Source organism: Eumetopias jubatus, unplaced genomic scaffold (assembly GCF_037043125.1).
Source record: "Eumetopias jubatus isolate StellerSeaLion01/CBP00866 unplaced genomic scaffold, mEumJub1_p1.0 scaffold_1, whole genome shotgun sequence".
NCBI lineage: Eukaryota > Metazoa > Chordata > Mammalia > Carnivora > Otariidae > Eumetopias > Eumetopias jubatus.
Genome location: NW_028274807.1, coordinates 161084457 through 161112387, shown reverse-complemented (window position 1 = coordinate 161112387; position 27931 = coordinate 161084457). Strand labels below are relative to the sequence as shown.

General features: G+C 43.7%; 1 protein-coding gene across 1 annotated transcript; it reads left to right on the top strand.

Moving 5' to 3' along the window:
• Positions 1-74: 74 nt before the first annotated feature.
• On the top strand, positions 75-27931 carry RPN1 (ribophorin I). Its single transcript, XM_028101728.2, has 10 exons — positions 75-379; positions 4407-4471; positions 8395-8701; positions 14549-14758; positions 16324-16516; positions 20916-21015; positions 22240-22378; positions 22619-22738; positions 25891-26136; positions 27314-27931. The coding sequence occupies exons 1-10, from the start codon at positions 119-121 to the stop codon at positions 27494-27496; spliced, it is 1824 nt and encodes a 607-aa protein (XP_027957529.2). The 5' UTR covers positions 75-118; the 3' UTR covers positions 27497-27931.

Genomic DNA, 27931 nt, shown 5'->3' with positions numbered 1-27931 from the left:
CCTCCGTGGGCGCCGCCATCTTGTGGCGCCAGCCCGGACCCAATGAGCGGCTGCACAGTGGCCGGAGGCGGGGCGGCGGCGGCGCTCGGCGCGGCCTGCGGCTCAGCTCGTCCCGGTCATGGAGGCGCCCGTCGCACGCCTGGTCCTGCTCCTGCTGCTCGGGGCCTGGGCCCCGGGGCTGGGCAGCGCCTCCCCGGAGGCACCGCTGCTGGTCAACGAGGACGTGAAGCGCACGGTGGACCTCAGCAGCCATCTGGCTAAGGTGACGGCCGAGGTGGTCCTGGCGCACCCGGGCGGCGGCTCCACATCCCGCGCAGCCTCCTTCCTCCTGGCCCTGGAGCCCGAGCTCGAGGCCCGGCTGGCGCACCTCGGCGTGCAGGTGAGTGCGGGCGAGCGGCGGGGGTCGGCACGCGCCAGCCCGGCCGCCTCGGTGGACACGTCAGCGTAAGCCTGCTGAAGCGAGGCCGCCGCCCACGTGGGCAGCTGTCCGATCGCGGCCCCCCACTCCTCCGAGTGGGCCGTTCCTGGACGGGCGGGCGGGCAGCACCCGCGCTGGCCTCGGGCCGAGCGAGCTCCCCTTGCCCGCCCTGCCCGGGGAAACCAGGCTACTGGCCGTCTCCGCGAAGGGCCTAGCGGCGCGCGGGTGTGCACCAAACTTTCATTTCCCACGACTTGACTCAGGAGCCCAACCCGAGGAGGAAGAAATGAGCCCAAATGAGTATCATTCCCTTAATTCAGGGAATTAATGTAACATTGTGTATTTTCCGGTTTGTAATTTGAAATCGTTGTTAGTGTAATACACTTAAGTTTGCCAATGAACGCTTTTTAAATTTTGTCCCTCTCCTTAAAGTTAGTTTAAGAAGTCATGTAGGTAATAAAACCTCTTTTAAAGTGTACAGAAAGGTCAAGGCCGAATCACTCCCTTCCTCCTGCCGGTTCTCGTTCCTGCCCCTCAGCAGTATATGGCTTGGAAGTTTGCTTTATGTACTTCCCCAGCATTTCAGTGAACATTTTTACAACTCTCAAGGAAAGAAAATGTTGGCTTACATATCCATAGGTTTGCTTTTTATTACTATTTTCATTAAGCAACGTCCATTAAGTGATTACCCAATTATTTGTTGAGAGAATAGTCATTACAGTGTCGTATTTCTTCTAAGTACATCTTACTCTCTCACTGAATCTGGAGCTGTAAAGCTGGGTTTATAGGGCTTATACCTCTGAAAGGATTCCTCTTCCTTTTCGTGCCTTGTCTACGATGGAATGCACAGTTTTACTCAAAGGTTTGTGTAAAGACGGATCAAAACTTCATTTAAATGTGTGCTGCCACCTTTGAGTGTTTTGAATGTTAAATCCCATTCTTTTATAAAAACCAGCTCTGGGGGCGCCTGCGTGGCTCATCATGATCCTGGAGACCAGGGATCCAGCCTTTTGTCAGGCTCCCTGCTCAGCGGAGAGTCTCCTCCCTCTGCCAACCACTCCCCCTGCTTGTGCTCTCTTCCTCTCTCTGTCAAATAAATAAATAAAACAAAATTAAAAAAAAAACAAAAAACTAGTTCTGATAAATTGAAGTTGCCACAGTTTAACGAGACAGCAGTAGAAGCTATCTGCCATCATGCTGGAGAATGCTGGATTACTGCAGACATGTCCTATTGGCAATCTACTTTGTGTTGGGTGTTGTGGTAGGTGTGTGTGTGTGTGTGTTTTTAATGTCATTTCCTTTTATTATTTTTTTAAAAGATTTTTTAAATTTGTTTGTTCATGAGAGACAGAGAGAGAGAGAGAGAGAGGCAGAGGGAGAAGCGGGCTCCCAGGGAGCAGGGAGCCCGATGCGGGACTCGATCCCAGGACTCTGGGATCATGACCTGAGGTGAAGGCAGACGCTTAACCATCTGAGCCACCCAGGCGTCCGTGGTAGGTGTTTTAAGTACATTCTCTTTAACCCTCATAACAGCCCTTTGAGGTGTAGGCTTACTGCAGGTGAGGAGTGCAGTCTAGGAGTTAAGTTGTTTAAACCCCCTGTGTCAGCTCTTAGAGCGATGAGTGAATCGGGGCTTAGGTTAGTTTCCAACTTTGTGTGCTCTTCACTGTACCCCATTGCCTCTTTTGGCCTAGATGGCTCTGAGGTAGGGTTGTGTAGGAATGTGAGACCTGCAGTCGCATCACCAGATTAATTCAAAATCGCTTGTTAATTTTATAGTCCCGTGAGAGAGTCGGGTTAAATAGATATGTGTGCTCCTTTACACCCCTATCCCAATGGGAAATGTAACTAGATGTTAGGCTTAGCAAAGAGGGTGTGTATTTTTCAACAATTGACTTGGAGGTCTTGATAAGGTTGCTAGAAGTTTGAATTTTCAGTGGATTTATCTTCAGCCTTCCATGTAGAATTTTAGGAACTGGTTAGAAGGGACAATTGTGACTTCTTAAAGAATTTTTTTTCAGGATTTTTATTTATTTGAGAGAGAGAAAAAGCATGAGCAGGGGGATGGGCAGAAGGAGAAGCAGACTCTCTGCTGAGCAGGGAACCCAACATGGGGCTGGACCCCAGGACTCTGGGATCATAACCTGAGCCAAAGGCAGGCACTTAACCGACTGAGCCACCCAGGCGCCCCACAGTGATGATTTCTGATGAGGATCTAGTGATTCCTCATCTTCTTACTACCAAGGACCATATTAGTATTTTTCCTCTCACGTGGATCCTGTATTTGAAATCTTTTGTCTCTCTGGTCTTTTATTAATTAATATCTTTTAGTAAGAGATCAACATGTAACTGAATGGTGATAAGCACGAGTATACTAGAATGTTACCATTGTGATAAGATTCCAGTCAAGGTGATGAAGCTTGTTTTTATTAGCCTGAGCAGCTTTATTGAGGATGATTGTATGATTACTTTCAGGCATTTTATTTTTTTTATTTTTTTTAAGTTTTTATTTATTTGAGAGAGAGAGAGAGAATGAGAGCACGAGAGAGAAGAGGGAGAAGCAGACTCCCCGCCGAGCAGGGAGCCCGATGCGGGACTTGATCCCGGGACTCCAGGATCATGACCTGAGCCGAAGGCAGTCGCTTAACCAACTGAGCCACCCAGGCGCCCTCAGGCATTTTATTTTTATTAAAAAATTTTTTTTAAAAATTTGAGAGAGAAAGACCGAGGGAGGGAGTGCGAGCAGGGGGAGGAGCAGAGGGAGAGGGACAAGCAGACTCCCTGCTAAGTGCAGAGCCCAATGTGGAGCTCAGTCCCACGATCCTGAGATTATGACCTGAGCCAAAACCAAGAGAAACCAAGGGTTGGATGCTTAACTGACTGAGCCACCCAGGTGCCCCTAAAAATTTGTTTTAAGGATTTTATTTTATTTATTTTTTATTTTTTATTTTTTTAAAAGATTTTATTTATTTGACAGAGAGAGACACAGCGAGAGAGGGAACACAAGCAGGGGAGTGGGAGAGGGAGAACCAGCCTTCCCGTGGAGCAGGGAGCCCAATGTGGGGCTCGATCCCAGGACCCTGGGATCATGACCTGAGCCTAAGGCAGACACTTAACGACTGAGCCACCCAGGCGCCCCAGGATTTTATTTTTAAGTAATCTCTACGCCCAACATGGGGCTCGAACTTTCAACCCTGAGATCAAGAGTCGAATGCTCCACTGACTGAACCAGCCAGGTGCCCACTTTTAGGCATTTTAAAATAATAAAAATAGCTTCTTCCTCATTATAGTTCTGTGTGCCCTATTGGGAACAAGTGCTTCAGCCCAAAAAGTAGTTTTACTTTTTTTTTTTCTTAGCAGAGTTTGGGTTGGCAAAGAGATCGGCAGTGTGTATTAGGTTTTCCTTATAGTTTGCTCCACCTCTCATGATTCAGGGTGTCTACTTTTTCTCAGATGGACCTTGCAGCCTGCTGGAGTTAACATTCTCTTCCTGGTTACACATCCTTTTGCAGTGAAGGATGAGAATAAGGGATTGTGACAAGCAGTGGTTGTTAGTTATGCTACTGTTAACTTTCATGCAAGTAGAACCAGTTTTGGCAATGTGTGAGACTTTTCTACTACAACAGTAAATAATACTATTTATTTTCTATGCAAACGTGTATTTGAATGTAAATGGAGAAGAAAACGTCACCTTTGTATTGGGAAATGTAAAGTGTAAGTGTAATTTTCATTTATATGTGTGTGTTTCGTCATTCAGAAAAATGTTATGTATTTATAGAGCTTACTATACAACTTATTCATTGCAAAAGTAAGTCTTTGACAATGTTCTTAATGTTTCATATGGAAAAAAAATTGTTACCAGAGTTTTTAAGTTCTTGTAGTTTGAATAATTTACTGTGGACATTCTAAGGCAGTTGCTTAACTGTTGACTCAAATTTAGAGGCTGAAAGACATAATAAAAAGAGTAGTCTCTTTTGTCCTATTACAGGTGAAGGGAGAAGATGAGGAAGAGAACAATTTGGAAGTACGAGAAACCAAAATTAAGGGTAAAAGGTAAGCAACCAAACAGACTGTCTGTATATTCTGCCTCTTCTTGTAGGTTATCCTATTGGTTGGAATCATAGGGTAGGAGAGTTGCTGAGGACATACCTGGTGTTTTAGAGGCTGTTTCAGTTAATATAGTGTGTGGTAAGTAAGCAACAGGCTGTAATGTATTATAGACCCATTGATGTCTTTTCTGATTAGTGATGCTAAAATTGCCCCTCACGGTGGCAGTTTGTTTTACAGGAAGGTAGCTTCTTTTCATACCAGGTCAGGTCTGCTAATGTATGTGGGGATAGGGATCTCCAAACAGTAGATAGAGAATCAGTATGGTATGTGATACTCCAGGCTGTTTGTCTCAGTAAATAACCTCCCATCTGTTGTTGGCTACCATCCTCTTTCCAAAGGGCAGACAGTTCTACCCCCCCCACCTCCTCTTGAGCCTTCACGGCATTGAACGTGGTGCTTCTTTTCGGGAGTTAGACCGAGCTCTCTGAAGGCTGGCGTTGGACTTGCCTTGTTCTCCACTTTAACCTCAGCACCTACCACGGGGCCTGGCACTTACTAGTTATTGTAAAATGGTTTGTTCAGGATATTTTCCAAAATGAATACAAAGCAGGAAGAATTGAATAAAGAATCCCCATATAGCTCATCACCTAGCTTCAACAGTTATCAGTATTTTGCATGGTACTGATTAGGCATTGAAATATTTGTTGAATGAGTGATGTAGGAGGAAGAAATGTTTTTAGCTCAGTGATTCTTAACTGGAGGAGGGAGCAGTTGTGTCCTGCACCTGCCCTGCCCTGCTCAGGACATTTGGTAATGTCTGGAGACATTTTTAGTTATAGCTGAGGGGTGCTGATGGCATCTAGTGGGTAGAGGCCAAGGATGCACCTAAACATCCTACAGTGCCCAGGACAGGTTCCTTCTCCCAGCAAAGAATTATCCACTCACAAATGTCAGCGGTGCTAAGGTTAAAATATCCTGTTTGCTGAGGCAAACAGCGTTAGCTTATGCTGTAGTTTATCATAAAAAGAAATAAAATATTTGATTCTTGACCAGCAAACCTTTGAACCTTACAGCTGTCAGTCCCCACATGATTCAGGAAGTGTTAAATTTGGTCTCCCTGCCTGGCAGAGCTTGTTTTTGTTTTGTTTTGTTTGCTTGGCAAAGTTTAAAGATTTTTTTCTTGTTAGTTTTAAATTAAAAAAAAAATGAGAATATGACATAACTATTTTCTTTATGCATATACCCATTTATACATAATTTTACATAAGCGTATAAATGGGATAATTTTAAATTTATTAATCTGTCTATATAAAACTTAATGGCAACATTAAACAAGTCACTTATCCTGCAACCCTAACATGACAACTTATGTGTCTTTGTTCTGATCCATGAAAAAATCTGTTCCTTAGATGCCAGTATAGTCAGCTCTGTGTTGTCTGCCTAGTCATTCATCATTCAGAAGCTTTCATTAGCTGCTGCTTCCAAGTTGCAATGAGACTTGATATTTCTTTTTTTTTTTTTAAGATTTATTTATTTATTTTAGAGAGAGAGTTTGCACAAGTGAGCAGGAGTGGGGAGGGCAGAGGGAGAGGAAGAGAGAATCTCAGGCAGACTCTATGGTGAGCACGAAGCCGTATGTGGGGCTCGGGGCTCAATCTCATGACCCTGAGATCACATCCTGAGCCAAAACCAAGAACCGGACCCTTAACTGACTATGCCACCCAGGTGCCCCGAGAATTGATATTTCTTTCTTTCTTTCTTTTTTTAAAAGATTTTATTTATTTATTTGACAAAGAGAGATAGAGCAGGAACACAAACGGGGAGCGGGAGAGGGAGAAGCAGGCTTCCTGCAGAGCAGGGAGCCCGATGTGGGACTCCGTCCCAGGACCCTGAGATCATGACCCGAGCCGAAGGCAGACGCTTAATGACTGAGCCACCCAGGTGCCCCAGTATTTCCTTCTTTTTTTTTTAAAAGATTTATTATTCCAGGGACGACTTCTGGGTGGCTCAGTCGGTTAAGCGTCTGCCTTTGGCTTGGGTCATGATCCCAGCGTCCTGAGATCGAGTCCCACATCAGGCTCCTTGCTCGGCGGGGAGCCTGCTTCTCCCTCTCCCGCTCCCCCTGCTTGTGTTTCCTCTCTCATGTGTGTCTCTCCTTCTGTCAAATAAATAAATAAAATCTTGAAAAGATTTATTATTCTAGAGAGAGTGCAGGGGGGCAGGGGCAGAGAGAAAGAAAGAATCCCAGGCCGACTCCATGTTGAGCATGGCCCCTGATGCAGGCCTCAGTCCCAGGAGCCTGAGATCACGACCTGAGCCGAAGCCAAGAGTTGGTCACTTAGCTGACTGAGCCATCCAGGCGCCCCTGAGAATTGATATTTCTAATGATCACTCTGGAACACTGAAATGTTGTTAAAATGAGATTCAGTTATGCTGGGACATTTCATGTGAAAATTAAGGTGGGGTTGTGTCATACTTTGTTAATGGGCTAGAGGGAGAAAGAGATTAGGGGGTTAATTAGGAAGATATGTAATAATCTTGGCAAGGGAGAATTGTTTGAACTGAGGGGGCAGCAATGGAAATCCCGGAAGGGATGAATTTGAGAGACGTTCTAAGGCAGGATTAACCAGACATTAGGGATGGAGTCGAGTGAGGCATCCGAAGATGTAGGAGGGTTTTGGTTTAGAAGTGGTCAGATGGTAGTAGTATGTATTAACAGAGTAAGGAATTGGGATCATGAATGATACTAGTGATACTAGGTATGTTGGGTGGTCAGTGGAGCTGTCTAGTGAACCTTTGAAAGTAAGAGTTTAGTGCTCAGGGCAGAGCGTGGGATGAAAAGCAGATCTGGAACTTGAAGCCAGGAATTGGTTAAGTCTGTCCTGGGAGAAGGTGTAAAGCTTAACTATATTCAGAGTAGTGATAGTGTGTGATGGTGTGACTGATGAAGATACGCAAGATTAGAGTTCCCTAAGGCCATATCAGGAAAAGTGATCCGTGTTCTGACGTGTTCTGACCTCGGAGGACAAATTCCAAAGAAGCCTGTTAAATGCCTTTAATTTTCCACTAACAGTTTCTGGGCCTACCAAAAGTTATCTTCTGGCTTAGAAAATTCAGATTTATTTTTGAGTTAATATCCTATGGATTTTAGTAGTTTCCAGGCCATCTCTTTTTCTTTAAAATGCTAGTAGCTTTATTTTTTTAGTTATGAGAGTGGTACACGTTCATAAAACCAACTGGAGAAAATAACAAAATAAAGCTTATTCTCCTCCCTAGACAGTTACCATTAACAGTTTGGAAACATTCATTGGAATACTTTTCTTCACATACACTTGTTTATGTTTATTCTTTAAGGTAGAATCATACTGTGCCATTTGTGAACTGATTTCTATTATTTACACTGTACATGGAAATGCTTAATATCCTTTTTAGTGGCTGCCATTATCCCACTGTGTGGCTCTGCTGGAATGCTTTTAACCATTATCCTGTTGTTGGACCTTGCTGGACCTTTACGTTTTATACCTTTTTTTTCCCCCCAAGACTTATTTATTTTAGAGAGGGAGAGAGTGGGGTGGGGGCAGAGGGTGAGGGAGAGAGAAAAATCTCAAGCTGACTCCCTGCTGAGCACAGAGCCCGACACAGGGCTCTACCTCATGACCTGAGCCAAAACCAAGAGTCTGACGCTCAGCCAACTGAGCCACCCAGGCGCCGCTATGCTTTTCTGTTACTATAAACAATTGTGAAATGAATACCCAGACATCTGTCTTAAAAGGCTTGAATTAATAGGTTAAAGATGATCTCTTAAAGGTAACTGCTTTTTGTCTTGGGTACGAAATGTTGCAACATACAACTCAATGACTTTGAGTTGCTATTTCTGTTTTCAGTTCCCTTCATCTCTTAATTTTCTTGCCTTGTTCTTGCTCCAGTGGGAGATTCTTCATAGTCAAGCTCCCAGTTGCTCTCGATCCTGGGGCCAAGGTTTCGGTCATTGTGGAAACAGTCTATACCCATGTGCTTCAGCCGTATCCAACCCAGATCACCCAGTCAGAGAAACAGTTTGTCGTGTTTGAGGGGAACCATTATTTCTACTCTCCCTATCCAACGAAGACACAGACGATGCGTGTGAAGCTTGCCTCCCGAAATGTAGAAAGCTACACCAAGCTGGGGAACCCCACGCGCTCTGAGGACCTCCTGGATTATGGACCTTTCAGAGACATCCCTGCTTACAGTCAGGTAGGCTGGTGTGGAGTCCAGTCTGTCTCTACCTACTTCAGAGAATGTCTTCTGGAGTGACTACTAGTGGACGGGCTTGGTGGTGTGAGATGGGTGTAAATCTGAAGTCATTTTTAAGATTATCCCCAAACATTTTCACCTGCTGTGAAATGACTCCGTGGGGGTCACCTTTCTCATTTTGGGAGTATAGCTAGAGGCTGGGAGGTTTAGGAAGATTTTGTCTAATAAGGAAAAACATGGCAGATGAACCTCATAAACTTCATGACTTGGATTTTTGAAGCAGTGACACCATGAGCCGAGTTGAATTATTCCATCAGCATTTAGGACCTGTCAAAGCCTAATATTAGCCAGTGACGATAACTGGAGATTGCTGAGGTCTCTGAGGGTGCCCCACAAACAGCAATCCTCTTCCCCCTTCCCAAGTTCTGTACACACTGAGAAACAAAAGTATTGAGGTAGGTAGGAAGTGAAAAAATATGTAGCTTTATTACAGGTAAACTAGGTTGAAGGAGATAGAGTTCATCTGCAGGTACTGCAGGAGGTTTCCTAATATTGAATCCCAAACTGAGACAAAAGTGTCCATGCAAATAAGGTGGGCCAGGGCAAGCCTCTCCATGTGGAAGTCTTGCCAGCAGATGAAGTGAGCTCTCTAACTGCCTACTGGCAGGTATGCCAGATGGAGAAGAGCAGCTGGGCAGAGCATGCCCTGTCTATTCTTCTCCAACTTTCGCTTTACTTACGGGATGCCGGTCCTCTGGACGAAAAGGCTCAAAGTTACACTAACAGAACTCCCATCACATGAAATAAAATGTGAGCCCAGCGGCATTAACTTTTTAAGTGCAAGCAAGGTGGAGGAGAAGGGCATTAGGGAAGGGAAGAAAAACTTGCTGACCCCCCATCTTATTTCCTAGGCTCTGTAGATAGTGTTTTAAATAAGATCATTCATTTCATTGAATCAGAGTTAAAAACAGTTAATTTTTTTTTGATTGTCTAGCGATAGATGAGGAAACAGAATCAGTGAAATTAAATGACTCCTCCAAGACTGGACTACAAATAAATTAGCTTCCAGGGAAGATGGGCAAGTTGTATGTAGCACAATTAGCAAATATACTCACATTAAAGAAGAATAATAAAAAATAAGGAGGTAGCATGTGGAGGGTTGGAGTGGGGGTTGGGGGAGAATGGAACAAGGCATTGTGGGTAGAGGCCCAGAGATAGGAGACCAGGTGCTGTGCTGGCGGGGATGGCTTCTGGGGTAGTAAAGCTGGCTGCCTTGCTGAGCCTAGGAGTTGGGCCTTAAACGTAGAGGGAGCAGTCAAGGCTTAAAAAAGACTGTTGTTATGGAAAAGTTCAAACATATACAGAGGTATAGAGAATAGTGTGATAACTTCCCATACGCCTATCACTTTGACGTTGTCAATGAGTATCAGAATATTACCACACTTATCAGCAGTCTTTTTTTCCTCTTTTGTAATATTTTAAAACAAATCTTAGGAATCGTGTCATTTCAGCTTATATACTTGATTGTCATTTCTAAAATACATGGATATTTAAGACTTCTATGCATCTCTGTGTTTAGAACATGTGTCACTGAGGAGGTACAGTCAAAATAGTTTGTTCTAATGTCACTTGAAATAATTGTTTCTGTTTTCTCAGTCTCTCAGATGTCAGTTTGACATAGTTAGGGCTGTTCATTTTGGGTCATTTTCCACTGTTAAGAATTTTTTTTTAATTGATACAATTTTTTGAAATGAAAACAGCCAAAATTATTTAACAAGGTATATTCAGAGAACTCTTGCTTCCACTTCTCCCTTCTGTCTGTTCTTTTTGGTGACCATTTATATTAGCTTTTGGTCTATCTTTCTAATGTTTTTTTTCTATAAATATATGCAGATTATAGTAAATTTATATTCCCCCATTTCTCAGAAAAGTAGCACCCTGTGTATACTCTAGCCTTAGGGGTTTTGGTGGGGGAGTGAGAGTGTTTCTCTGTGATTGCTGGTGTAGTTACCTTGTGGTGCAGAGAGCCCTGGGGGCACATGCCTCTGTGGAGCCAAGGGACCGGCTGCTCTCTGAGTTGTGTTTCTTCTAAGTGCATTATTTCTTTCTTTTCCTTACTTAAAACTGAGTGATTCAGTTCATATTGGGGACAGAAATGTGTCTCCTTTGTATAAGCTTCTAAATTTTGAATATTTTGGATTTTGGACTTTTTCCCCCCATTTTATTTATTTTTTTTGAAATTTTATTTATTTATTTGACAGAGAGAGACACAGCGAGAGAGGGAACACAAGCAGGAGGAGTGGGAGAGGGAGAAGCAGGCTTCCTGCAGAGCAGGGAGTCCGATGCGGGGCTCGATCCCAGGATCCTGGGATCATGACCTGAGCCGAAAGCAGACGCTTAACGACTGAGCCACCCAGGCGCCCCTCTTCCATTTTAAATTAATAAAATGCTCATGAGAGACTGTTTGGCAAATACAGAGGGAAATTTGACATCCACTTTTGACTTGGTAGGACCTGAGTCATTTCTTTCTAAGCATAGGGGCTTTTTAATATGGAAATCATACTGTGTATAAAGTATTGCATACTTTGCCACTTAGAATATTCTCTAAACATTTAAATAGCCTTTGTAAATCATTTTTAATAGCCATTTAAGATCCTATAATTTGATGTTTTATAGCTTATTTACCAAGTTTCCTGTGTTGGACAGTTAGCTTTTTTTCTCTAACACTGTAGTGGTCAGCTCTTTACATATAACTTTTTATATAGGGTAGATTTTTTATTTTTTATTTATTTATTTTTTTAAAAGATTTTATTTATTTATTCATGACAGACAGAGAGAGAGAGAGAGAGAGAAGCAGAGGGAGAAGCAGGCTCCCAAGGAGCAGGGAGCCCGATGCGGGACTCGATCCCAGGACCCTGGGACCATGACCTGAGCCGAAGGCAGACGCTTAACCATCTGAGCCACCCAGGCGCCCCTATTTTTTATTTTTAATTAAGTTTTGACTTTAGTTCCAGTTAGTTAACATATTGTGTAATATTAGTTTTAGGTGTACAATGTAGTGATTCAGCACTTCCATACAGCACCCGGTGCTCATCACAGTAAGTGCCCTTCTTAATCCCCATCATCTATTTCACCCATCCCCCCCCACCTCCCTCTGGTAGCCATCAGTTTGTCCTGTTTGTTCTCTATAGTTAAGAGTCTGTTTCTTGATATTTCTTTCTCTCTTTCTCTCTCTCTATATACATATTCTGTTTGCTTGTTTGTTTTTTAAGTTCCACATAGGAGTGAAATCATATGGTATTTGTTTTTGTCTGACTGATTTCACTTAGCATTATACTCTAGCTCCGTCCATGTTGTTGCAAGTGGTAAGATTTCATTCTTTTTTAATGGCTGAATAATATTCCATTGTGTGTGTGTGTGTGTGTGCGTGCGCACGTGCCACATCTTTATCCTTTCATCAGTCGATGGGCACTTGGGCTGCTTCCATATCTTGGCTGTTGTAAATAATGCTGTTATAAACATAGGGGTGCATATATCTCTTCGAATTAGTGGTTTTGTATTTTTTGGGTAAACACCCAGTAGGACCATTGCTGGATCATAAGGTAGTTGTATTTTTAACTTTTTGAGGAACTTCCATGCAGTTTTCCACAGTGGCTGCACCAGTTTGCATTCCTACTAACAGTGCATGCGGGTTCCTTTTTCTCCACCTCCTCACCAACACCTGTTGTTTCTTTAGTTGATTTTAGCCCTTCCGAGAGGTGTGAGGGGATATCTGATTTTTTTGATTTGCCTTTCCTTGATAAGTGATGATGAGCATCTTTTCATGTGTGTTGGCCATAGGATAGATTTTCTGAAGTAAAAGTTTTCAAATCAAGACATACGAACTTTAAAAATCTCCTGATGTGGAGGCTCCCTGGGTGGCTTAGTTGGTTGAGCTTCAGACTGTTGGTTTTGCCTTAGGTCATGCTTTCAGGGTCCTAGATCGAGCCCAGCCTTGAGCCCTGCCTCGGGCTCTGTGCTCAGCAGGGAGTCTGCTTGGAATTCTCTCTTTCTCTCCCTCTGCCTCCCCACCCATGCATGCACCCTCACTCTCTTGCTCAAATAAATAAATCTTTTAAAAAATTAAAAATCTTTTTTTTTTTCAAAGATTTTATTTATTTGATAGCACAAGCAGGGGAAGCAGCAGACAGAGGGAGAGGGAGAAGCAGGCTCCCCACTGAATGGAGAGCCTGATGTGGGGCTTGATTCCAGGACCCTGGGATCATGACCTGAGCCGAAGGCAGCCGCCTAACTGACTGAGCCACCCAGGCGCCCCCAAAATTAAAAATCTTTTTAGTTTTTTTTTTTTTTTTTTTTTAATTTATTTGACAGAGAGAGACACAGAGAGAGAACCAAGCGGGGGGGGGGTGGGAGAGGGAGAAGCAGGCTTCCCGCGGAGCAGGGAGCCTGATGCGGGGCTCTATCCCAGGACCCTGGGATCACGACCCGAGCTGAAGGCAGACATTTAACGACTGAGCCACCCAGGCGCCCCTAAAAATCTTTTGACGTGTGTCGCCAAGTGGTTTTTCAAAAGATTTAGCCAATTTATTATGGCACCAGCAGTCAGAAACTGCTAGTTTCCTCGTATCCTTATCAATATTGGCATTAAATACTATCAAATATGATTATGCATGAAGTTGAACATTTAAGAATCTATGGATTCTTAATTCTGAGAATTCTGAGAATTAATAAGATGTCCTTTTTCATGGACTTTTGGGGAAGGGTGTTTTCCTGATCCTTCTGTCCTTTTAGATCCCATTTCTAAGGTTCCATGTGTGTATTCATAGAAGGGCATTTATATTACTTAGTGACTAGAAAGATTTAGTACTAATTTAAGTGGGGAAATTGGCAAAGTGGAGGAATTTCCAAAGGTAACTCCTTTAATTCGCTGAGGGCTCCCTGGGATGCAGTATTGACTGTGGAGGAGTGTGCAGCCAGAGCTAAAAAGTTGAAGACCTGAAGACCTAGTAGTGCCACTTAGATTTATTTATGACCTTGAATATGTTAAAACTACTGGGCCTCGGTGTTTTTAATTTGTAAAACAAGATGAGTAGTCTTACCTCATTGTGTTGTTTTGAGGATTAAATGAACATGCATTTGTTTAGCCCTCATAAAGAGTGACTGACACATATTTTAGCTCCATACATGTTAGCTGAACAAGTTATCTGGGAACTTTTCTGGGTAGGTCTTCTCCATGTTAGAAAAAATCCAGTAGTGCTATGAATCATCCTCAGTTTTGAGGTCATTTGCTAGCTCATTGGGTAGACGTTATGTCTTTATGAGATCATATATATACCTTGTCAGAATTTTTCTTTATTATAGTTTAAGATTTTTTCTTTCAAAACTGCAAAAATTATTCAAAAGGCAATTTAAAAAGCTCGTTGTAGAAATCTTGAAAACAAAAACTACAAGGAGAAAGTAGAAACAACCTAAGAATTCTGTTTCCTGTCTGTGTTGGGATTCTGCCATATTTCATTTCAGGTTCTTTTTGTTCTTTTCCTCCTGTAGTCTGTAAGATAAGTGGCATGTAGAAGTTTTTGTTTTTAAAATACAAACGATACTTATGTTGGAACCTAAAACAATTTTGTGTAGCCTCTTTTTCCATTTAGTAATACATCATGAATATTTATTTCCATATGCCATTAAAAAGTCCTAGTAATAAGCGTCATTTTAGAATACAGAGTGCATTTGATAGACCATAATTGAGCCATTCTCTTGCTGATGTATGGATTGTCTCCATTGTATTTGAAACTAGTGTTGATTCATCTGTCACCCAGACTTGGAACTACTTGTTTCCTTTCTCTCCAGGATACTTTTAAAGTACATTATGAGAACAACAGCCCTTTCTTGACCATCACCAGCATGACCCGAGTGATCGAGGTCTCTCACTGGGGTAACATTGCTGTGGAAGAAAATGTGGACTTGAAGCACACAGGGGCTGTGCTGAAGGGACCCTTTTCACGCTATGATTACCAGAGACAGCCAGATAGTGGAATAGCCTCCATCCGCTCATTTAAGGTATGGGATGTGCAAAGGGGAGAAAATATCGTTTTATCACATTTGCCCTTTAGCTTTTTGAAAGTATCTAAATATGGACCGTTGTTTGGGATCGATTGGTGTTCAAGTAGTTGAGTTCACAGGGTTAGAACCAACAGAAAGAATCTTAAAAAAAAAATGCCCCCATTTGTATAAGTAGGCCATTTTTTTCTTTTGAAAAGAGATTTTATTTTTAAGTAATCTCTACACCCACCATGGGGCTCGAACTCCCAGTGCTGAGGTCAAGAGTCACGTGCTACACCGAATGAGTCAGCCAGGTGCCCCAAAGTGGCCATGTTTTTTTTTTTTTTTTTTAATTTTATTTATTTATTAGAGAGAGAGACACACAGCAAAAGAGGGAACACAAGCAGGGGGAGTGGCAGAGGGAGAAGCAGGCTTCCCGCGGAACAGGGAGCCCGATGCGGGGCTCCATCCCAGGACCCTGGGATCATGACCTGAGCCGAAGGCAGACACTTAACGACTGAGCCACCCAGGCACCCCAGTAGGCCATGTTTTTTAAAGAAAATTTGAATAATAGGAAAAACCAGACCACCCCCCAGAATTAATATTGCTCATATTTTAATATTTCCTTTCTTTTATAATGCTCTTTTTAAAAGATACTTGATCATCTTGTACATGAAGTTTTATATATTTTTAGTCTTATAAATGAAATCTTATATTTTCATGTACAGTCGGAAACTGAAAACATGTTCAGTTGAAAACCCCCTTGGAAAACAGAGTTTGGGACACCGGCCCCCTGCACAGTTGAAAATCTGCATATAACTTGTGACTCCCTGACAATTTAACTACTAATATCCTCCTGTTTTCTGGAAGCCATACTATTAACATAAACAGTCCATTATCACATATTTGGTATGTTGTATGTATCATGTACTGTATTCTTATAACAAAATAAGTTAGAGAAAAAATGTTAAGAAAATCATGAGAAAATAAATTTACAGTATTTACTGTATTTACTGAAAAAGATCCACATATAAGTGGGCCTGCACATTGAAACCCGTGTTGTCCAAGGGTCATCTGTACTTCATATTATAGAAGGGCTCGTTATGTGAATGAAGTGTTAGAATTGTTTCTTCCTGATTATGAAAATACTCTTACAGATTTGGAAGCTATAGTAAAGAATAAGAGGTGGAAAAACCCCTCCATAACCCTACCACCTAGCGATTTGATGTAATTTCTCCCAATTTTAGTTTCTCTCCCTGTAGAGTAATTTAGAGATTATGTTTATCTTTGTATTAATCCTTCAGTATTCATAAAGGTATTTATGATTGTCTTCGTTATTTATTGTTTAGGAGAATTGGCTTTTTACCTACCATGATTGAGAAATAGATGCAATATCCAAAAATTTTGAAGCCTCGGGTGTGGGGGGGCTAGTTAGACTTCTTTTTGGGTTGTTCCCAGTTTGGGGACTGTTTTACTTAGTGCTATGGGGAGGCTCTTGGCTCAGACATTCTTTTCTGTCTTTAGGATCATCTCCTGTGAGTAAGTGCCTGAGGGCTTTAGAAGGTGTGTCCCCTCTCTTGCAGACCATCCTCCCTGCCGCTGCCCAGGACGTTTACTACCGGGACGAGATTGGCAATGTTTCCACCAGCCACCTCCTTATTTTGGATGACTCTGTAGAGATGGAAATTCGGCCTCGCTTCCCTCTGTTTGGCGGGTGGAAGACCCATTACATCGTTGGCTACAACCTCCCAAGCTATGAGTACCTCTATAATTTGGGTCAGTCTTTAGTAATTAGGGAGTAGAAAGGGGAGAGACTATCATTTTCTTACGTTTCCTGCATTTTTGTTCTAGTGGTGGTTTTTTTGTGTGTGTGTTTTTTTTGTTTTTTTAGCAGTTGCCAGTCATTTTTGATAGGAAGAGTATTGTCATTTTTTGGAAGTCTGGGATATTAGGAACAATTTTTTAATGGGTGGGGACAAGTTACTATTGTAATAACATGCATTTGGTAGTCAGTTCCAACAGTCTGGTAAAAATCCTCTTACCCCCAGTTCCATCATAAGATGGAACTGCTTCAATTCTTTTAATTTGAGGTTTTTAAAAAATAAAGAGAGGGGCGCCTGGGTGGCTCAGATGATTGAGCGTCTGCCTTCGGCTCAGGTCATAATCCCAGGGTTCTGGGATCGAGTCCCGCATCGGGCTCCCTGCTCCTTGGGAGCCTGCTTCTCCCTCTGATCTCTCTCTCTCTCTCTCTCTCCCCCTCTGTCTCTCATGAATAAATAAATAAAATCTTTTAAAAAAAAAAAGAGAAAAACTCAAAGAATAATAAACACATTTACACAAGCACCCAGAACTAATTATTATAATCATTTTGCCATATTTTCTTTGTCTTTTTTTTTTAAAACCTTTTAGATAGAAAATTAAATAGAGAAAACCACACAAATGTACAGCTCAGTAAATGACTATAAGAACACCTCAGAACCACCACTCAGGCCCAGAAATTGAACTGAGCCAGCCAGCCAGAAAGCTCTCCATGTACCTCTTCCTTCCCCACAATAGTGGTTACCATCCTTTTAGTAACCACTTTCTTGACTTTGTTCAGTTTTATCACCCAAGTGTGTGTCTCTAGAATCTCTACTTTAGTTTTACCCTTTTCAAAAAATTTGATGTCTTAATGAGTCTATTAATCCATAGTTCCTTTCTCCATCTGTGTTTTTTTTTTTATAGTTTATCTGCTGAAGAACGTGAGCCACTTGCAGTGTAACCTACAGTCTGGATTTTGCGGACTCCTTACTTAAAGTGCAATTCAGTATTCCTGTGTTTTCTGTGTTTCTTGCATATTGAAAGCTGTTACCTTCCTTGATGTCTTATGAAAGACATTCTTGGCCTAGCTTGTATATTTTCTTTTCTTTTTTTAAGATTTTATTTATTTGACAGAGCACAAGCAGGGGGAGCGGCAGGCAGAAGGAGAAGCAGGCTCCCCGCTCAGTAGGGAGCCTGACATGGGGCTTGATCCCAGGACTCTGGGATCATGACCTGAGCTGAAGGCAGATGCTTAACCAACTGAGCCACTCAGGCGCCCCCAGCTTCTATATTTTCTGCCTCAGACCTGGAATCAGCCATTTCTCCTCAAAGCCCTAGTTTCTTCTTGTAGAAAAACGTGTTTTAAGACCACAGTCTGAGAACTAGGAATGCATATTGTTCTTAGTTTGGTCAGAGTCTAGGCCTTTTCAGTTAACAGAGCTAGGTGTGTATTATGTCTATGTGTAAAAAAATTATGAATTTTTATATAGTTACTTAATAGTGTGAACTGTAATGATTTTGCTCCTATGTTATATCTGTATCTAATTCCATATTGAGAGTCCTCTTTCTGAAGGACAGAGAAGGTGACAGAATTAGAGCATTCCACAATTAATTGTTTTATCCCACACCTAATACACAGCAGTCTCAGAATAAAAAATGGTCATACTACCACTTCCAATATGATTACTGAAAAGAGTTTATTTTTGGCATATCCCCTCCCCATTCTACCCCATTTTGGTGTGCTGTGTGTATACTGTATATCTATTGTCAGAACAAATAGCCATTACACAGCGTGCTCCCCCCCTTTTTTAAAGATCTTATTTATTTATTTTGAGAGAGAGAGCGAGCATGAACGGGGGACAGAGGGAAAGGGAGAAGCAGACTGCCTGAGGAGCAGGGAGCCCGATGTGGAACTCCATCCTAGGACCCTGGGATCATGACCTGAGCCAAAGGCAGACGCTTAACCGACTGAGCCACCCAGGTGCCCCTTTTCACTCTAGATTTACCTCTATAGTAGCTGTAGTTAATGCTTACCCTGTCAGTGTTTACATTGGCAGCTCTAGTCATTTTGATGATCTGAAGCTCATTCTCTAGTAGATTCCTTAGGGTGGGCTTATGGGAATGAGTTCTCACATATTGATAGTTGATAACAGGTTGTGCCTTTTGTGCATATAAGCCATTTTGAGGAATATAACATCACTGGCTCATATGTCTTTCCTTGAATATCTTAAATACGTTACTTTTTTTGGTATAAAATGTCACTGTCAAGGTCTGATGATGATCTAATTTTTCCCCTTTATAAGTCTTTTTATATAAATATTGAAAGGGATTCTTTCTTTAAAATCTAATACTTTTCTGGAACACGTTTGGCACTGTTTGCCGTGTTCCTATTCTTGGGTCTGCATTATGTTTTTTCAACTTACAGTTTTGAAACCTTTTTGTAAGTTTTCTCCTTTTATTTCTATGTTGAGTCTTTGCCTGTTTTCAATATTTGGCAGTTTCTCAAATCTTTCCTTCATTGAAAACTTTACTTTTTACTTTTTATTATAAGACATTACCTGTTGTGTTTATTCATTTCTATTCCTTTTAGCTTATCCTTCGTTTCTAAAACAATTATTTTCTTTCTAAAATTTATTTCCTGAATTTTCCCCTGCATTTTGTCACTTTTTTGAATTTTTATAATTCTGGTTTATATTCTTTCATGACTTGTGTCATTTTTATAGTACCTTTAGTACTATAAGAGACACAGTGAGAGAGGGAACACAGCAGGGGGAGTGGGAAAGGGAGAAGCAGGCTTCCTGTGGAGCAGGGAGCCTGTTGCGGGGCTCATTCCCAGGGCCCCAGGATCATGACCTGAGCCAAAGGCAGATGCTTAACGACTGAGCCACCCAGGCGCCCTGGGAGAGAGAGAATCTTAAGGAGGCTCCATGCTGAGCATGGAACCTGATGTAGGGCTCGATCTCACGATCCTGAGATCATGACTTGAGCTGAAACCAAGAGTAGTATGCTTAACCAACTGAGCCACCCAGGTGCCCTGCAGGAGGAGTTTTAATCAGTTTTGTGGCATGAATTTCTGGCATGTTTTCATTTTCTCTTGGGATGTTCGCTTTTTTGGTAGCTTTTAAAAATATAACTTACCCTGAGAGTGAGGGGCACCCTTTTTCTGTTGCTCAGTTTTCTTTAATTAAAAAAAAACTTTAAGTAGGCTCCGCACTCAATGTGGGGCTCAAATTCACAACCGTGAGGTCAACAGTTGCATGCTCTACCAACTGAGCCAGCCAGGCACCCCTCTGTTGTTCATTTTTTTTTTTTAAGATTTTATTTATTTGTTAGAGAGAGTGAACACGAGAGGGGAGGGTCAGAGGGAGAAGCAGGGAGCCTGATGCAGGACTCGATCCTGGAGCTCTGGGATCATGACCTGAGCCTAAGGCAGTCCCTCAGCCAACCGAGCCAGCCAGGCCCCCTGTTCATTTTTTTTTTTTTAAAGATTTTATTTACTTATTTGAGAGAGAATGAGAGAAAGAGAGCATGAAAGGGAAGAAGGTCAGAGGGAAAAGCAGACTCCCTGCCGAGCAGGGAGCCCGATGTGGGACTCGATCCCGGGATTCCAGGATCATGACCTGAGCCGAAGGCAGTCGCTTAACCAACTGAGCCACCCAGGCGCGCACCCCCCCCCGTTCATTTTTAATGTGAGTTTTTAGGAGGAGGTATCGTAACTGCCAGTTCTCTGTTGATTTAGTATCATATTTTGATTTTCTTCTGGCAGTTTTTCCTCCACTTAGGGTGCTGTCCTGGGAGGAGAGCTCTGATGGCTTTTCCAAGTTCTCAGGGACTAGACTGCTCTAGACTCACAGGTCCGTGGGCATGTTTTGCTCGCCCACCATGTGGGGTCAGGGGAGGACTCCTCGGAGCTCCAGCTGCTTTCTACAGTTGGCTTGCCTCCTTCTCTAGTCAGCATGGTCGCCTGTTTGGGGCTCTTCTCAGGTCTGTCACTTGCCCTGTTGCCTCCCTCTACTTTCTCCTTTACAGACACTAGTAATGTGTGCGTTGTGTGTTGTTGGTGTTTTGTGACTTCCCCGTTTGTATTTTGGGGTTCGTGGAGATCCTTGTTTTACCTAGTTTTGTTGTAAAAAATGCTCCATGCGTTTTTGGTTTTGCTATCTAGTTGCTCTGTCTTTATGTAAAAATTGGGGAAGACCCATAGTATGCTGCCGGTATCACCTCTGTCTCCCAGAATCTCCTAGTCCTTTAACTTTAGGTAGCATCTCTTTCCTCCTCTGTGTAAGATGAGAGTGTTTGTACCCTGTGCTTCCCCCTAGCTCCTGTGTCATTTTCTCGGTTTTTCACATCCCTGCACGTGTTTGTCTTTCTTCAGGTGACCAGTATGCACTGAAGATGAGGTTCGTGGACCATGTGTTTGATGAGCAAGTGATAGATTCCCTAACAGTGAAGATCATCTTGCCCGAAGGGGCCAAGTGAGTGTGACTATTCCTTTCCTCTGCTTCCCATTTCTCTGGTAGTTGCCTTGTACCTCAAGGGGAAGCTATGTTCTGGGGGTGCTGAGTAGGTACTCAGCACATAGCTTTGAGTGAGAGGTCTGTAGGGACTTTCTGACTGGAGTTTAAACAGAAAAGTTAGACTCAAATGAGGGCACAAGGTTTATTTATGATAAATACATTCCCCAGACAGAATGCCTCTGCATGACAGGTGCAGCATCCAAATGGGATGGAATGATCTCCAACAGGACAGAATGCGGAGTCAAGACAGCCAGGTAGCCCTTGTGCTGTGTTAATACAAAAAAGAAAAGCAATGGAACAGTGGCTTTCTTTTATCCTGGGCTGGTTAGACCAGGGTTCAGAAAGGGGCATCCTGATGGTGTATTAGGGTTCCATGCTTACAAACAGTAGTGCTGTCTTTGGCCAATTTAAGCAGAAAGGAGTGCATTTGGAAGGGTAAGTCACTTATACATTGGCAGCATAAGTTGCAGAGCCAGAGCATCTCTGGGAGTCCATTTGGTGGAAACTGACAGTTGTTCACAGGGGACCTGCCCTTGGCAGGAGGGGTAAACACCTACGTGTGTCTCTGTCACTTCGCTCTAGGTTCATCTCAAAGGGGAGCGTCTGTTTGCCCTCTCTTGGGTCACGTGCCCACTCTGGTCACCAGAAGGATCGGCACCTTGATTGTTCCTCCTATGGGGGATAGGGAGTTCTAGCAAAACTAGAGCGTGAGAACCTGGAGGAGGGAGAGTGGATCCAGGCAGACAAAAATGGGACATGTCCCACTGTACCTTATAAAAGTTCTGTGTCATGTGAGGAGAAAGAACTTCTGGAGTAACTTCTCAGGGGCCTCTTCAAGTCCCCGAGAGGCTCTTGTTGGGTGAAGTGCACAGGAGGGCTGTGTGGGCTGTGTGACTCCAGGGGTTGGCCAGTACTGGTGAGCACTAGCAAGAACAAGGGAGCACTAGCAGGGAGACGGTCATTACTTCAGTGGGAGAGTGGTCTAATACTCGGGGTATTCTGGCAGCGGGTCAGCTGTCTCGGGAGGTCTGGTGGTCCCTGGTGGCAGGAGGGGAACAGAGTGGAGCAGGAACTTAGTGACCCTGAAAGGCCCCCTGAGCCTTAGAATTCTCCAGCCCTAAATAAACCTTGTTGGTCAGTGCAGTTTGTCTTAGGCTGTATTTCATTCCTACCTGTGCCCAGGAACATCCAAGTTGACAGTCCCTATGAAATCAGTCGGGCCCCAGATGAGCTGCACTACACTTACCTAGACACATTTGGCCGCCCTGTGATTGTTGCCTATAAGAAAAATCTGGTGGAACAGCACATTCAGGACATCGTGGTGAGTGCTCCACTGGTCTGCCTTCTGTGTCTTCCTCCCAGAGTATGGGGTCCTGGCAGCCATGGACTTGCCTGTCTTTATCTTTCCCTCCTTGGGCTGCAGGGGTTTGAGCACAGTCACCTCTGGGGGTGGGTGGGGCAGCCTGGATGATCGTGGGCCTGCTGAGGCCCCTCTGTTGCCCCCGGGTGTCTGAGTCCATGCAGGCCTGTGGAAGCCCATGCTCCGTGTTCTCTCCCCTAGGTCCACTACACGTTCAATAAGGTGCTCATGCTGCAGGAGCCACTGCTGGTGGTGGCTGCTTTCTACATCTTGTTCTTCACTGTCATCATCTACGTCAGGCTGGACTTTTCCATCACAAAGGTACCCCTTGGCTTTTTTCCTACATTTGTTAGTCGTTTTGTGTCCTTGATAATGTGTTTTGTTAGCTTTACTGAGCACGGGGGTCCTCTCAACAAGCCCGAGGCAGAACCCTGTTGCCCAGAAGCCTCTCCCCTGCTTGTGGCCTCTGCTAATCCTTACTGTAAAGAGAGAGATCCTGTTCTTGTTGCTGTGGTCACAGAGTGTGTGGTGTTATGTGAGGCAGGTTGCCGCTGGTGGGCGAGTGCTGTGGAAACAGGGCAGCCGGCAGTGTATGCTTCATGGTGGGGCTGTCCTGAGGAGGGTGACCACAGACAGAGTAGGGAAGGGCATTAAGCTGGAAGGAACAGTTTGTGCAGCGGCAGGGAGGGCTTCGGTGGAACCCATAGGGAGCAGTAGGGTACATGCAGCAAAGACGTTGATCCGGCTGGTTCCATAGACAGGCTGCCCAGTGAGGCAGCTGCTCGCAAGCCTTGTCATACAGAAGGGCTGAGTGTAGGTTTTATTATGAAATAGTTCCACTTTTTCAGCTATAAATGCTGCTTTCCTTTTTTAATTTATTTTTTAAATTTTCTTTTAAGTAGGCTCCACACCCAGTGTGGGCCGTGAACTCAAACCTCTGAGATTAGGAGTCACTCAGTCACTCCACTGACTGAGCCAGCCAGGTGCCCCTGCTTTTGTCTTTTTAAAACTTTCCTTTAAAATAATTCCACATTTACGGAAACTTTGCAAGAATAGTAAAAATAACGATTGTATACTCTTCACCTAGACATAGCACTTGACATTTGGCTTCTCTCTTGACACATAATTATTTTTCCTGGGCCATTTGAGAGTAAGTTGTAGACATTTATATTCTTTACCCCCTTGAGTATTAAAGCGTGCATGTAGCCTAGGGACAAGAGTATTCTCTTAACATAACCACAGTAGAATGATCAAATTCAGGAAATGTTATGTAGCTGTAATGCTGTTAACCAGCATGCAAGCTGTGTTCAGATTTGGCAGACTGTCCCGGTGACTGTAACCTTTTTAGCAATTGTTTTTCTTCCTCCAGAATCCAGCTGAGGATCATGCATCCCATTTAGTTGTCACGCTTCCTTTGTCTCCTTTAATCTGGAACAGCTCGTCAGCCTTTCTTTGTCTTTAATGACCTTGACATATCTGACGTGTAGAGACCGGTTTTGTAGAATATCCCTTAACTTAGATGTATCATATGTTTCTGTCTGATTAAATTGAGATTATGCATTTTTGGCAAGAGTGCTATAAAGTGGTGCCATATTTGTAGCACATCCCCTCAGGGGTACCTGATGTTAGCTGGTCCCAGTGCTGGGAATGTTATTAACTGTCCTTACTTGGCTAAGTTGATGTCTGCCTAATTTCTTCATGTTAAAGTTACCGTTTTTCTCTTTGCAATTAATGTATGATCTGTTTGAGGCTATATAAATACTCTCATATACATTCACCAATTAGTCCTAGCATTTAGTATTGATTCTTGTCTGAATCTGCTGTTAGTGTGGTGGTTGGAAAATTGTGATTCCTTACTGGAAGGAATTGTGCTGGAAGGAGAAGCTTCTCTTCCTGGTTGACTGGTTGGCTGGGTGTTATTGTTGGGACTCCTGGCTTCCTTCCTTACTCTGTGGGCTACTGTTCACTGGTATTACTTATTTTGATGCTCAGATTATCCCACATTGGTCCATTTTTGTCATGTCTCCTCATTTTTTCGAGCACTTCCTTATTGTCAGGCCCAGCAGCATGTTTCAGGCATATTCTCTACTTTCTCCAGGCAGCCCTGGTTCCTTTCAATGTGGAAATGGTACCTAGAGAGCATGATCTGGGAACTAGGTGTGATCATTGCTTTTTGGGTGTCGCTGTGTCTGGGCCTTTCAGCAGACAGAGCTGGGGAGAGATGTATGGGATTTACGGTAGCAGTTAACACGGATGTCTCACTCCAGTCTGACGGCACAGGGTTCTTGCTGTCCTCTCTCATCCACCAGTTTTCCTTCTCTCCTGGACCCCAGCGTCAGTGTGTTTATTCATTTGTTGAATTCTGTAAACACACAAAATAGTTTCAGAATTGCTGCACTCGTGCCCCCGGAAACACCAGACATATCAGGTAGACTCCCAAAATTTGTTAGCAGTTCTTTTTGTCTCTAGACTGAGAATATCTTGTCAGAGTACTGAGTTCCAAGGTAATTGGCTGAGTTTTCCGGTGTTAACTCATTTGAAATACAGTTAGGGTCATTTTTTTTTTTTTGAATTTTGTTGTAGTTTCTCCGTCTGGCACTGTAAGTATTTAACTTTGATTATGAATTTGTAAAACCCTGCCTTGTAGATAACCAATTTCATCAGTCTCTGGATATCCTTCCTGATTTATTTTGCAGAAATAAGCAGATACTTTAATTCTTATTTCCTCTTCTTTCTTGCACAAAAGGTAGCACAAGTATATATGTTTTGTCCTTTTTTTAAACTAAACAGGTTGTGAGACTTACCCAAAACAGTTCATAGAGCTTTCCCTCATTATTATTTTTTTTTTGTATAGCTGCAGAGTACTTCACTGAATGAACGGGTCATTTCTTGTATATACATTTCCCGATCTTAAAACTTTGATAATTTACTGAGAAAAAAAAAAAATTATGGGCCAAATCAACCATTTGCAGACCAGATTTGGCCTTTGAGCTGCCAAGTTAGAACTTGTCTGAAGTAGACATGTGATGAGAGAGAATTCTGGAAAGTATGTAGAGCCTCATCTAAAGGGTCATGAATGGCAGGATAAGGAGCTTGGGCTTTATCCTTTAGGCCCTGGGAAACTCTTGAAGGTTTTAAGGAGAGAGACATAATAAATGTCCTGGAAGCCTCCCCTGACCTACACGGAGGTTTCTCTTCCTTTAGCACCTCACCTATCCCTTTCATGGTGTATTCTAGCATTTAATATCGTTTCTCCCATCCTCTCTCTGCCCTGCCGGGCTTTGAAGTGAATGTCTTCTTCATCTTCATGTCCCCAGTCCTGCCCTTTGCTGAACTGGTCCAGATTTGGTGTCAGCAAAGGTTTGATTCTCTGACTTTCCAGGAAGATGGCTTTTCTTGTTTGCACAGCCAGTGGTGGGTACTCTTTGGGAGGCTCAGGCCTGGATGTTGTCACTCATGATGTTCTCCCACAGGATCCAGCTGCGGAGGCCAGGATGAAGGTGGCTTGCATCACGGAGCAGGTCTTGACCCTGGTCAACAAGAGAATAGGTCTCTACCGTCACTTTGACGAGACCGTCAATAGGTACAAGCAGTCGCGGGATGTGTCCACTCTCAACAGTGGCAGGAAGAGCCTGGAGACAGAGCACAAGGCCTTGACCAGTGAGATTGCATTGCTACAGTCCAGGCTGAAGACAGAGGGCTCTGACCTGTGCGACAAAGTAAGTATCTGCCGTCCCGGAGTCCCTCAGCTCTTTGCCCTCCCTTGTTATGCCTTCAGGGATTGTCCCCCAACTAGAGCACCACGGGGCTGCTCTGGGTGGGGCACATGCCAGGCAACTCTTGCTCACTGTTGGTTTGTCCTGTGGAGCCAGCCCCTAGAGTGGAACGAGAAGTTTGGGGGTCTTGGTTACGGGCTGGGTTCGGAAAGCTCTGCTAGCCTCCACGTCACTGTCCACATGGGCGCTGTTGAGAACGACAGCTGCCTCTCCCGGAGGCCAGCTTGGGCAAGGCTCCAGGATGCTTGTGTGTGCTGAGAAGAACCTAGACTTAGAATCAGGCATTTGATTCAGACTTTGTCAACCTGGGCAAATTACCTAACTTCTGTGCCTCCGTTTCTTCATGTCTCAGTACTTACCTCACCATGTTGTGAGTGTGAAATGAGTTAGTGCATGTAAAGTCCTGAGAGCCCTGCCTGGGACCTGCTTTGTGAGTGAGTCCTTGTCACCTATAAAGGAAGAGGAGACCCCTTTCTCCCCAGAGGTGCCCTTCAGAGGCCCTGATGATCCCCCTCTCCACACACCACTTGCAGCACTCCCTCTCCTAACCCTGTGTTCTTCATAGCACCTACCTCTTTCTGCAGCTCTTCTCTTTATGTGCTCGAGTATTACCTGGTAGTTTTTTGAAGGCCAGATGCCTCATCTGTCTTGACTGCGGTTTTCCAGAGCCTGGACTTGTGCTTAGCACTGTGGCTCACTCAGTAATTGTTGAATGTTGAATGATTATGATTGTGAAGTCCTCAGCCTCACACCCAGCTGGTGATAACAGGGGAGTCATTCAGTCTCTCTGCCATACCCCCGCCATTAGTCTTGCCCAACTGAGTCCCTGGACCTAATTTGGCCAGCCAAAGGGAAGATGATAAACGTACCTCGAGGACCTGCTGTGTGCCTGGCACTGTGCTGGGGGATTGCCCCTATGTTCCCACTTGATCCTCACAATCCTCCCGTACAGCTGAGGCCTGAGGTCAGAGCTTAAAGGTACAGAAAGTGGAGCTGGCATTGGAAGCCAGGCCCTCTGCCCTGGGAGCCCCAGGGTCTGTAGGCATGGGAGGTGGTGGGCCCTGCTGAGTGTGGGTGGGAGGACCACTCTCAAGCTCTGCCCTGCTCTTGCCTCGGCCAGGTGAGCGAGATGCAGAAGCTGGATGCGCAGGTCAAGGAGCTGGTGCTGAAGTCCGCGGTGGAAGCCGAGCGGCTGGTGGCCGGCAAGCTCAAGAAAGACACGTACATTGAGAATGAGAAGCTCATCTCTGGAAAGCGGCAGGAGTTGGTCACCAAGATCGACCACATCCTAGATGCTCTGTAGCCCCTGACCATTACCATCGTGGTGGGCCCAAGGTGCTGCACTTTCAGATGGCAGGTTGGGGGCAAAGGGGGGAAGGCAACCATCAAGGCCACTGAATGTTGGCATCTGTATTTTCGCAAAAGGCCTTCAAGGAAGTGAAGCCAGGCCCTACCATAGGCAACACAAGAAGCTTAGTTTTTGTCTTTAAAAGGTTCCTTAAAAAAAAAAAAAAAAAATTAAATCCCATTAAAAACAAAATATCTTTGTGTTTTGAACAAAGACATTTTCAGTAGATGATTGGTTTTGTTTTGTTCCGAAGCCTAGGATATCCTTTCAGCCCATAAGCCCCTTGTTTTTTGCCTTTCTAATTCCCGATGTTTGGGTATTTTGCGAGTGTATGTTTTTTTTTTTAAACGTGTGTGGCCAAATGAAAATAAAGCAAGGACTGTGAACATT